The 12,246-nt window shown below is 39.2% G+C and overlaps 3 protein-coding genes across 5 annotated transcripts in view; 2 read left to right on the top strand and 1 right to left on the bottom strand.

Moving 5' to 3' along the window:
* Positions 1–1,138: 1,138 nt before the first annotated feature.
* On the top strand, positions 1,139–4,524 carry LOC103377943 (transient receptor potential cation channel subfamily V member 1-like). The gene is made up of 8 exons (XM_025055223.1): positions 1,139–1,469; positions 2,054–2,209; positions 2,573–2,668; positions 2,748–2,818; positions 2,894–3,059; positions 3,544–3,610; positions 3,690–4,027; positions 4,393–4,524. Exons 1-8 carry the CDS (start codon positions 1,335–1,337, stop codon positions 4,522–4,524), a joined length of 1,161 nt encoding a protein of 386 aa, XP_024910991.1. The 5' UTR covers positions 1,139–1,334.
* Positions 4,525–6,206: 1,682 nt separating this feature from the next.
* Positions 6,207–9,860, top strand: vstm5 (V-set and transmembrane domain containing 5). 2 transcript variants are annotated; one of them, XM_008308937.2, is made up of 5 exons: positions 6,207–6,346; positions 6,512–6,820; positions 8,722–9,048; positions 9,267–9,410; positions 9,546–9,860. In XM_008308937.2, exons 2-5 carry the CDS (start codon positions 6,745–6,747, stop codon positions 9,575–9,577), a joined length of 579 nt encoding a protein of 192 aa, XP_008307159.1. In that variant the 5' UTR covers positions 6,207–6,346; positions 6,512–6,744; the 3' UTR covers positions 9,578–9,860. The 2 variants fall into 2 exon arrangements, with proteins under 2 accessions (XP_008307159.1, XP_008307160.1); XM_008308938.3 differs by having other exon boundaries at positions 6,327–6,346; positions 6,461–6,820.
* Positions 9,861–10,074: 214 nt separating this feature from the next.
* Positions 10,075–12,246, bottom strand: part of med17 (mediator complex subunit 17) — a 5,524-nt gene continuing 3,352 nt past the window's right edge. For both annotated transcript variants that reach the window (XM_008308940.3, XM_008308939.3), the window contains exons 10-13: positions 11,712–11,849; positions 11,430–11,547; positions 10,966–11,125; positions 10,075–10,348 (exon numbers count right to left, since the gene is read on the bottom strand). In XM_008308940.3, coding sequence (XP_008307162.1) covers positions 10,140–10,348; positions 10,966–11,125; positions 11,430–11,547; positions 11,712–11,849 — 625 coding nt within the window. In that variant the 3' untranslated portion in view covers positions 10,075–10,139. The remainder of the gene's footprint in view (positions 10,349–10,965; positions 11,126–11,429; positions 11,548–11,711; positions 11,850–12,246) is intronic.

The following is a 12,246-nucleotide window of genomic DNA, read 5'->3' as shown; positions in this document are numbered from 1 at the left end:
TTCACACACGAGGATGTTCATTTTCTAAAGAAGTGTTTGTTGTATCAACAATCCACACCTCGTAGGTCAGACAGCGCTGCATGTCGCTATTGAAAGAAGAAGCTTTGACCATGTGAAGCTGCTGGTGCAGAAAGGAGCCGACGTTCAGGCCAAGGCCAATGGAACCTTCTTTCAGTGTGACGTAGGACCTGGCTTTTATTTTGGTGAGTCACATGCTTAATACAACCAGAAGCTGTTTGTATCAATAGTTACAGTTCAACATAGGAACGAATTTCAAGCAAACACGTGTTAAGTCTTCATGGGTTTGAGTCCATCTGCTTCGTTTTACTGCACATACTTCACGTGGCCGTACATTTGTACTGCAGGAGAACTTCCTCTGTCTTTGGCCGCCTGCACCAACCAACCCACCATTGTGACCTTCCTCATGGAGAACCCTTACAGAAGAGCAGATGTGACCGACCAGGACTCACGAGGAAACACTGTCCTGCACACCCTGGTGGTCATAGCTGACAACACAGCAGAAAACACTGAAATGTTCGCCAATATGTACGATCAGATACTCATCCAGCACAACAATCTTGACAATACAACAAACGTCAGTCTGGAGGAAATAGAAAACAACCAGGGGTTGACTCCACTGAAGTTAGCAGCCAAGCTGGGGAAGATTGGGGTAGGTCTGTTTTTATGCAAAACCTGTTGGTACAATATACAAAACAAGACTACAGTTTACTGTTTATATATCATTTTGACACTGTCATTCTAATAAACAGTCAGTCCGTTTGTTTAACTCTTCTGTGTCAGCGGTGTTGTGAAATTACCACATGATGAGAGATTAAAAATGTTTGCATGTCAACACTGGCCGCAAAACATCATATGACCTGTAAACAATTAAGGCTCCGTGAAAAATTTCTTAAACCGATGTTTGAATTTCATTAGTTTATAACATGTTAAAACACATTTTAGAGGTGTCTCACATCTTTCGCAAGTTTTTTTTTGTGGTATTCTTGCCAAAAATTGAGCTGTGTTGCATTTTATTTCATCAGCTTTTTCCACCACCAAATGAACTAATTTGAAATGTGAGTGAAGAGATTGTTTTTTTAATCAAACATAAATTAACTCACTAGTTAAACAGGAACCTTCACAAGTGAACTTTGATGACAAATTCTTCAAGTTTTATGAACAATATTTTTTTTTAATTGGCTTAAAACTTTTCCTCACCCTCACATGGACTAACAATATGTAACAGAAAGTAAAGTCTGTCATCAGTTAATTGTCTTTTCTTCTCCTCACAGTTATTTAAGCACATTTTACAGAGGGAATTTGTTGGAAAGGAAATGAGGCCGCTCTCCAGAAAAATCACAGAGTGGGTTTACGGCCCTGTTCACTCCTCCCTCTATGACATCAGCTCTGTTGACACCAACGAAGACAACTCTGTGTTGGACATCATTGTCTTTGGGAGTGAAATGCCGGTAAGAAATTAATATTTTGTCAATATTTACCAATAATTCTCTTTTTGTCAACCACTTAAATACACAACATAACACCGTAATGACAAAACAGTCAAGAAGGCAGCCATGGAATGTAGTAGAAACTACAGGTCACAGTACATAGTGATGTGTTTTCTCTTCTCCACTCTTGTCTTCATTTTGCCTCAGACTGTGAAATCACAAATATCCAGACAGATGACTCTGTCAGAGTATTAGCAGGTTTCACGTGAGCCCATTGCAAGTTGTCCGTATTTGCTTGAAGAGTAGCTGTGAAATCACTCGTGAGTCACCACAGTGGTCAGAGCCAATGGTTGATTACAGGAAACTAGTCCTTTAGGCACAACCAGTGACTTTCTGTTCTCTGTTTAAATGTTTACATTTTTTTATATTTGACTGTATTTATTGTTTCTGTAAATTATTCACTGGCTTATTTGGCCACAAATGTCGTTGTATTGTTTGAATGAAAACTATTCTATTTGATTCTTACTTGATGAAGCGCAGCAGGCAATATTATCTGACTTTAATACAGTAAACGTGAATATGAATATTCTTGAACATCTCTGCAGAATCGTCCAGAGATGCTCCAGGTGGAGCCTCTGCGCAGTCTTCTCAACTACAAATGGGACAAATTTGCCTCCAAGTTATTCTTTATACATTTCCTGGTGTATGTGTTTTACCTGGTCATCTTCACCACCGTGGCCTGTTACAGGAAGGAGGGGGAGGTAAGACCGAACAAGAATGTCCCTGAAAAAAAAACAAAAAGAAGATCTCTGAAATAAGATGCAATTTGTTATTGATCTGTGCCTCACCTGGTGGAACTCCATATATATATATATAACAACAGAGCCAATAATCATGTGTTTTTGACTGTGTTCACTGCAGTCACTGTCACAGGTGCAACAGTGCCCTCTACATTATTTTATAGTCCACAGGTTAATGACTTGCTTACAGAGATTCATCACTTTCCCTGCAGCCAAATATTTAGACATTAAATGGTGAATAATAAATAATCCAACTTCAAACCAAGATGAGGAAACCCAATATTCATCACAAAATCAAACAGAGATTCATCACTTTCCCTGCAGCCACCGTTTCCCATTGAAAACGTCATAGTTGACTCCTTCCGCCTCATCGGCGAGCTCATCAGTGTCCTTGGAGCAGTGTGGTTTCTATACAAAGCGGTGAGAAATCAACAAAACACGTCCTGATAATCCACACGTCTACATGTTCTCACGTGTTTGACGTGATGTGCTTCAACAGATAACTATATTCAGAAGAAACCCACCAAACTTCAACTCTTTGTACACTGATGGGATCTGTGACATTCTGTTGTAAGTAAACTGTTGTAAGTGCATGTAAACTATTTATTATTATTGTTCTCTGAAACCTCTCCGTCTTGTTTCCAGTTTCCTGCAGGCAATACTTGTGTTGATCAGTGCAATTTTGTACGTCTGTGGACAGAGAGAGTACGTGGGGCTCCTGGTCCTGTCACTGGCTCTGGCCTGGATTAATGTCCTGTACTACTCCAGAGGCTCCAAACACATGGGCCTCTACAGTGTCATGATGCAAAGAGTATGACTTTTTTTTGCCTTCAATTTAGTTAACACAAAGAATTGTCAGTAAAAAATAAGGTAAGAGCCCTGATAACGATAAAAGTAACGCTAACCTGCTAAGTGAATAAGGTAAGATAACAATAAAAGTAACGCTAACCTGCTAAGTGATGAAACTTGTAAGACTGAATTTGTTACATGCAACATCATACAGAGCACAATGTGCAGTAAAGGCACAATGTCTTACAATGTCTTTTTATAACAAAAATCTTGTTGAACATAGTTTCTAGTTTCTACTTGAACCCATCTGACATTCTGACCACCACTCCTTAAATTCATAAAGTAAATTCAGCCCTAACCTTTGTTTCTGCCCGATGGTACGGTACCAAAAAAGAAAACAGAAAAGTATTGTGACTGAATAGCATGCTCTGATCTAGCGTTTGTATAAACTACTGCCAGTGTGTAATGTTTTTGTTTGCTAACCTCTATGAATGTTTTTATTGTAGATGATCCTTGGTGACCTGTTGACATTTTTATGTGTCTATTTAGTTTTGTTGGTTGGATTTTCTGCAGGTAAAACTACTATTGACTCCAGTGTAAACTCATTACAGAGATGACAAAGTTTCATTTATAATTATCGTCTTTTCCGCAGCCATTGTTTCTCTAATGGAGGATTCCACCTCAGCTCAACAGCTCAACCAAAAGAATGACTCACTGCCTCGAGGAAGGAGCTTTGACGTTGAGACATTTCTGTGCAAAAAGCCAACTTACAACGACCTGCGGTTCACAATACTGGAGCTGTTCAAATTCACGATTGGAATGGGGGATTTGGAGTTTACTGACCATGTTCAATATAAGGAAGTTTTCTACATCCTGCTCATCTCCTACATTGTCCTGACTTACATCCTGCTGCTCAACATGCTCATCGCTCTGATGGGAAACACCGTTGAAAGAATCTCCAAGGAGAATGTCGACATCTGGAACCTGCAGGTGGGATGTTGTTGTTGTTGTTGTTGTTGTTGTTGTTGTTGTGAGAATGACTGTAACTTACTGTTACAAAAAGTTTGGGTATTGTTTATAAAATCCATAAATGCTGCCTTGTGTTATCACTACATTTACAGCTTCAAATTTTTTTAAATAATTCATAATATAAAATTGCATCCAGTGGTAAATAGAAACCATTTTATACCAAATTAATTTTCTTCTTTTAGCTCCTAAGCACCTATAGAAATGTAACAAATGAATCTGAAAATTATTTTACTTATTCTTCACATTAATATTCTTACCTTTTTTGTGTTAACAATGATTCTGTTTTCTGTGGATCATTTGTAACATTTTCTGTCATAAATACCCAGAAAGCCTCAACCATTCTGGACATAGAGAGGGATCTGCCGCAGAGACTGAGGAGAAAACCGTTTTTCAAAGAGTCCAGAATGGTGTATTTCAAACTTCATGAAAATGATGAGCGTAGGAGATTTCTCAGGTAAACTGTAACAAACATTGGTGTGAAAAGAACCATGGTGTTCCTAACTGGAGTATTAACATCGCCTGTTTTCACCTCGTCATGAACTGGAGACAGTGGAGGTCAGACCTGGGTGTGGTCCAAGAGGAAGATCCAGGGAATCCCATAATAAAACCTCAGACTCCATCACCAGGTGAGACGTCACACACACACACACACACACACACACACACACACACACACAGACACACCCCAGAGTGTTGCCCACTAACATGAGTCTGTTATTTCATTTGCCAGCGAAACGGTGGAACCTGAATCCCCTTTTGGACAGAATCCGTTCCAGACGTGTCCTACAACAGCAGACCAGTTATCCCTGAGTTCATTTATAATCAATAATAATAGGTCTGAACATCTGTGGAACGTTTGCAAACAGACGCAGCATCCTTCCTGCTTGTAAAAATTGTGTTTATTTTTATATTTACTGCTTATTTAATGGAGTAAACTGTGAATTAATGAACCTGTGAATGTCTTTAAATTCCAGTGGTGTCACCTGAGGCTGACAGACTCTTGTGACTAATGCATCAGGTGCTCATGGAACACTGTTGGTTTTTTTTTTCTTTTTTGTTTTTTGGTTGTTTTTGTTTGTTTTTTAAACATGATGTGATATGACTTTGTTTTCAGCGTCACCTCCTGCCGTTGTCTTACTTCAAACCAACCACCTGGCGGTGTCTTTGCATTTTCAAATAACATTTTAAATAATGTGTGACTTCTGTAAATTGGAGACTCTTAAGTGGCCAGAGGTTTGTATGCGTGTGTTAGGTTGTGTTTATTTGTAACCTGGTAAACCTGTTCAGACTCTACCCAGTGTTTTTCCAATTAGCAGCCGAGACTGACTTTCTCTTCCACTTTAGATGGACACTGTTGAAGTTTCAATATTTGTCCACCCACCATTTCAGAAGAGTCTGTGGATCAATGTGTAGTACCATTCAGTTGTCGTTAAAATATAAAATGATTATATATATGAAAATAGAATTTTAATTCTTTTCTAATGTTTTGAAATTGTGATGTTATAAAAAGACATTGTTTTAAAAACAGCTACTATTCAAATAAACCAAAAGTGCCCTTGAGGTCAGTCGTTAATGATAGTAATAAAAAAAGGTTTTATTTGTGGGGCTGCAGTACCGATGTGGGCCAGCAGGTGTTGACTCCAAAAAACACTTACAATGGCATCCGTTCAACTTCTCCCATAACTATTTTCTCACTAATAATCGTCTTTCCATTAAATTCACCAACTCACACAATTATTTTTATGATTAATTGAAAATGATTATAAGAAGAATGTACAAATAAATGTTGAATGAATGAATGAATTACAACCTTCGGTCAGACTACAATAATGTTATTAGTTGTAACAGTTAGTTGTTTGTTCATTCAATAAATATTTAATTTATTAATTATTTCTTTTGGTTTGTTTTTGCAAACCATTAAACAGGCAGTGTAATTACAGTTTGACCAGGAGTACAGGGAGGTGAACGTCGTCACACTAGCAGCGACGTTCTTCTCTCTTTCCAGCTATGTTATTTATACAGTGATCAATGTAAATGGTTCACTGAACTCTCTGTGACAGTGAAAGTGTGTCTTATTCCAAACAGTATCAAAGAAACCCTAAGGTTTAAAGGTTAAATTCCATACAAAAGTTTGTGTGCGTGCGTGCGTGTGTGTGTGTGCACATGTGTGTGTGTCCTTGATCTGTAAGCACACTTCCTGTTTGACATGTTTTACCAGGTGTGTCACAGCATGAATACCGGCTCCTGGTTTCATTTGGTGTCTACGTAAACAGCACACAGGTAAGTGTGTGTAGAGGGCGGGGGTCACCAGGTACTTTGAGGAGGAATTATGTGTTAACGCTAGACTTTTCTCCCCCACCTCAAGTGTGTGTGTGTGTGTGTGTGTGATCACAGATTGCTCCGCTCACATTTGCACAGTAATCTCTAGCTGAACCTGTCTGTTAGGTGTGGACTGCCTGGCTGACACTGACTCGTGTGAGTATGAAGAGAAGACGGCCACAGTACTGAGAGGGAAGAAGGAACGTCTGCGCTCTGTTAGCACAAAAAGACAGCGAAAAGGGGGAAACTTCCAGAACAAGAAGACAGCAGGTGCACGGTGCCAGACTGGAGCTTCAAAATGTGAGACAACCAGGAGGAGACTTTTCTTCTATGGTTCGACCGATGGATCTGGGATTCTAATGTGGCAGTTCAGGCTCTGGGATGTTCAAGATGTTGCTCTGTTTCTCAGCATGGCAATATATATCTGTGACCTAGGTAAGCAAATCCAACACACCCAACACAAAAGGGGTAGACCTGGTTTTCCCTGGTATTTTCTTACTGGAAATTCTATATTTATGAAAGGCTGAGGTCAGGATGTTTGTGGTATTAGGTCGTAGACAGATTGCATAATCAAAGAAAAGGTTTAAAGTTGGCTGTAAAATTAATAATATGAGGGTATTGTTAATAATCAACAATAAAACATAAATCATAAATATGCTCCCTGGGCAAAAACTGACAGCTGTTCTTCACTGTTTGGAACACCTGCATTTACCACACTGACGGTTTCAGGCGGTCTTTTGATAATGTAGTCAGAACCTAAGAAATAACCTGTTAGAAATTATATTCTGTCTTAAATGTGTCAAAATCAAAGAAACACTATACAACTTGATGTAAAGCTAGACCATGTCTTTTATGTGATCTTTCTAAAACGGTGGGTTGTGTCCCCAAACTGTCTTATCTGGATCAATTTAGTAACACAGTAACACAACATTTATTCATCTCTGATGGTCGGGCAGCCAGACATTTGTTTCAAAAACATTTATTCATCTTTGATGGTCGGGCAGCCAGACATTTGTTTGCTTTGAATTCCCCAGCAGCAGAAAGGGTTAAGTGACCAACTGTGAGTGAATGTGGCTGTACACATGCACGTGGCTTTAGAAAAATCGATCAATCCTCTGCGCAGAGTAACATAGAATGTAAGTGTTGTTTGTTCTTTAATTGAGTGTGAAGTCGAAACGGAAGAAGACATTTTTCCCACACGGACAGTCTGAGTCAGCACAGCTATTGTCAGAGAGATTCTTAAACCGTGTTTCATCAGGCAAAGGACGCACCAGCAGAACCAGATCCCCCACTAAGTTACCTGTAACAGGTATTTGATCACTGGTGGCCACAGCAGGTGTTTATGCTAAAATGTTTCTATTTCTTTTTCAGCTTGTTTGACAAGTTTGTTTCCTCTAGCAAAGCTCAGAGGTGAAATAGAACACAAAGCTTTGACTAAACAGAACCTAGAGCAAAAACAGGGTTCTGTGTTGATCTGGGTCATGTGTCAACATTTCCTTTTACGGAGCTGTATTGTTTTTTCTGTAGCTGTCACGATATTGGATGAAAGGTTAAACATTAGCTCTAAACGAAAAAGGTAGTAGGTGATCAGGCACCGTGATTAAACAGGACACTGTTGTTACTGGATTTGCTCTGGAGCTGTTCGGATGATTCTGGCTTTAAAAAGACACATAACTGAAAATAAAAACTAATAACATAGTCTCTATTCTGCTACGTAGACTCTTTTCCTCCCCCTGCTGTTGAAACAAAGCTAAAAGGAGTGTCGGTAAAAACCTGGTCCCACAACAAGGTCAACCCTTCAAATTGGTGTTATGTTCATCAGCAGCATTTTCTAATATGCTGGTCTAGTCTTTCATGGTCTGTAGTATTTGTAGTACTGTCATATGTACCATCTTCAAAGTATGGAAATCAAAGGGTGGCTGCGGCTCAGTCATGATTAATCACAATCTCAATCGAGATAAATCAACATTCCCATATATGACATATATATATATATATAGGCGTCACAGGAAAACAAACATCAGGTAGATGTATGTGCTTTTATTAGTGACTCATTTAAAGCTCACATGACTCGTTTTGATTATCTAGCACCTTTTACAAACATCTCATTTAACTGTATATTTCTTTCTAGTAGAAAGTAGTAAGACAACTTAGTAAACACAAACATTGACTTTAATAAATGCTACAGATGACTGTGACGTACTTTTATCCACGTGTTTGATGTACAAATAATTATTATTACAGTCATATGTATTTTTATTTGACTCCTCAATATCTACTGTATTCAAACGTTCATTTTTCTTTACTCTTTTCTTTTCTTTTCTCGTCCTCTGAAGCTGGAGCCATCTCCATCCACAGTGCCCAGAGAAGCCTCACCAGATCAGTGCAGGAGGACGTCTTTTTCTCAGTGGACGTTTCCTGCGGTGGGATCCCCACCATAGAATGGAACTTTATGTCAGGTGTGGTCAGCCGCACCATAGGGACATGGCAGCCAGGGGTTTACACCAACATAACTGTGGATTACAGCAGCAGAGTGCAGGCCTACAACAATGGCTCCATGGGCCTGTCAGACCTGCGGCTGCAGGACGCAGGATACTACGTCATCACTGTCACAGAAGCGACAGGAAGCAGCAAAGACAGCGGCTTCGTCCTCAAAGTAAATGGTTAGTTTGTGTTTCTCTCGCACCAAATTAGTACGATTGGTCAGTCTAAATGGTCTTTATTTGAAATGGCTCTAAGGGTAAAATACGAAAGAAATAAAATATGTGCGTGTGTATTTATATATATATTTATATATACACACATATTTTCCTTTAGGTAAATTGATCTTTTGACCATTTCAGAGTCTCATGTCTTGCCCCTGTGTCTCTGTGTCCTCCAGAGGTTCTGTACGAGGACCTTCAGTACCTCTCCATCTCTGTCGTGGCTCTGGCTGCTGCGGCTGCTCTCCTCATGCTGATCATGTGGCTTCTGGACAAGGTTTACAGGAGGATTGTGGCATGGAGACGCCGGAGACGGATGCCAGGTAAAGTGAAGCAACTGTGCGTTGAGTGGGAACGTGGGCTGAAAGTGGTGTTGGGTGTGTGTTAAGTACAAAGGTCTACAGACCGAGTGGTCCCAGGGCTGTTTACTTATCAAGTTTAATTCCTTCTCCATGCAGAGAATAATGAGACAGAGCTGCAGCCTCTCTGAGGGACGACACACATGAAGACACACCAGTGCTGCTACAAAGGACCGTTGGTTTTACTGCTACTTGTTGTGTACATAGAACTTTCCTGAATATACGTCAGACAAAACGGGATTGAATGTAAATATCTCACACACAGTGATATAAAAATAAATCTTGTATTTATTATTACCATAATTAACGGTGATATTTGATTCTGAATTTTTTTTCTTGTGTACGTCAACATTTCCCATCATCTATATAGAAGCACTGTCAAATGAATAAAACTTTTATTCAGTTTCTTTATGATATTAAGGTATGTTATTAATGATGAAATATTAATTATTGTGATTGTAATTAACCATGATTTATCATGATTCATTTTTTTTCCATTTCTGGAACAGAAAGACAAAAAACAGCAGATAGGTGTATGTTTCATGACTAATCCAAATGATGGAAAGCCTGCACTCACACTAGTGTGTGAAGTGTAGTCCCAGAAGTCATGTCACTAAATCAGACAACGTTAAAAAAAATGGTTTTATTATAATCTTCTGTTCCATTTACACTTGTGTGAAAATACACAGCAAATCAAGGACAGGGAGTCAGAGCAGCCATGAGGAGCTCCATCTTGTAGACAAAGTTCCGTCCCTCCATCTTGCTCCAGTGCACCTCCTTATAGGGACCTCTCAGGTGACTCCACTTGGCGTCCTGGATCACGTCACTCTTCGGTAGTTCTTTGGTCTGGCTGCGTGGGAACTGAACCAGGACTTTGCAGCCGCTCTCAGGGCCATTACGCACTAAACAGACACAGACACACATTATCACTCTGACCCCTCAGTGAGGTCACAAACCCTGTTTTAGACCATGTTTGAGCAAAGGCTATTTTGTTTTAGTTTTCTGTAACTTTTTCGTGTTTCAACAGTTAGATTCCAATCAGTATTTGACTTTTAGTAAGTTTACTTTTTCATATTCATATTCATCCTTGCCTCATCATTTATGTAGTGATGTCAATTACTTATGTGGTAACACTCAGTCTTCTCACCTGAGATGGCGTACTCTCCGTTGGGGGAGGCGACAGTGACAGCAGAAGCGTTTCCAATGCTCTCCACCGGGCCCAGGCCGACGTGATTACTGAAGCTGAGAACGTGCCATCCCATTACCTTCGCTAACTGCTGGACGGCATGGACCTGATGCTGGGACATCTGTAAATACATGAATATTATATGAATATTATATATATATATATATATATATATATTACTATTTGAACTAAAAACTTTACTGAGTAATATTTTTCCTGAAATTACGAGTTATAAAAATCAAAGATTCTACTTTTTGATATTCATATTCATCCTTGCCTCATCATTTATGTAGTGATGTCAATTACTTATGTGGTAACACTCAGTCTTCTCACCTGAGATGGCGTACTCTCCGTTGGGGGAGGCGACAGTGACAGCAGAAGCGTTTCCAATGCTCTCCACCGGGCCCAGGCCGACGTGATTACTGAAGCTGAGAACGTGCCATCCCATTACCTTCGCTAACTGCTGGACGGCATGGACCTGATGCTGGGACATCTGTAAATACATGAATATTATATGAATATTATATATATATATATATATATATATATATCTATTTGTACTGAACTAAAAACTTTACTGAGTAATATTTTTCCTGAAATTACGAGTTATAAAAATCAAAGATTCTGCTGAAAAAGCAGGTGATAACATTGCAAATACAGGACAGGATATACAATATATTCCAATATAAAACAAATCAAAATCAAATCTTTGCATTTTTTTTAATCTTTGTGAAAATCTATGTTGTTTTTAGCATCAGTGAAGGTGTGCAGCCACACAGTGTTCCAGGTGATGATACCTGTGAGAGGAAGAAGTCCTGTAGCTCTTGTTCCTGGTGTGACAGTATGATGACACGACCGTCTCTGTGGACAACTCTGATCTGCTCCACACCAATGTTCATCTGCAGCTGGATGGACCTGATAAATGTCAGACAGACAGAGCTGGTAAAATGTATTTTAAGATGTATGTAGATTGAAAACTAATTGTAGTGAAAAAAAAAAGAGTATTATTTCAAACTGATCATTTATATGAATTGTTGTCTAATTTTCCAGCCTTCTCTGCCTCCTTCACGCCCACTTACTTGCAGTTCTGCTCATAGCCCTGAGATGTGATCAGCACCTTGAGGCTGGACTCGTAAACATCGTTGATATTAGACCAGTGAGCCTGAATCTGGGGGTCTTCAATCCGACTGGCCAGGCTGTCAATAGTCCGAGCCGTTCTATATGTTTGATTGATAAAGTTGATTAAGAGCAAACATCTCGACCCTATGGCTTAAAACCAAAAAAAAAATTATATTGCTTGATACACATTACACATAGTGTAAATTTCATTATAATGAGGACAAAACTTATATATATAAATAAATATATAATGTTTAACATACAAATTAATACACATTGTTGACATTGCGAGATTAACCGTTACACTACTTTATATATAAAGATATTGAAATGTGCATTTGGTCATGTGTTCCCGACAGATACGTGTCACAAACAATCAGTCAGAAACAGGACTGCAGCTTCAAAGGGCTCCGGCCTGAGGACATGGGGAACCTGCCCAACTGGATGATTCAGTGTTTACCCTTGACAGCAACATGACAGCAAAATGTCTCCCTT

This window comes from Cynoglossus semilaevis, chromosome 4, assembly GCF_000523025.1.
Source record: "Cynoglossus semilaevis isolate Cse_v1.0 chromosome 4, Cse_v1.0, whole genome shotgun sequence".
In the NCBI taxonomy this organism is placed as follows: Eukaryota; Metazoa; Chordata; class Actinopteri; order Pleuronectiformes; family Cynoglossidae; genus Cynoglossus; species Cynoglossus semilaevis.
Note: the sequence above shows the minus strand (reverse complement) of the source record. Positions and strands in the feature narration are given on the sequence as shown.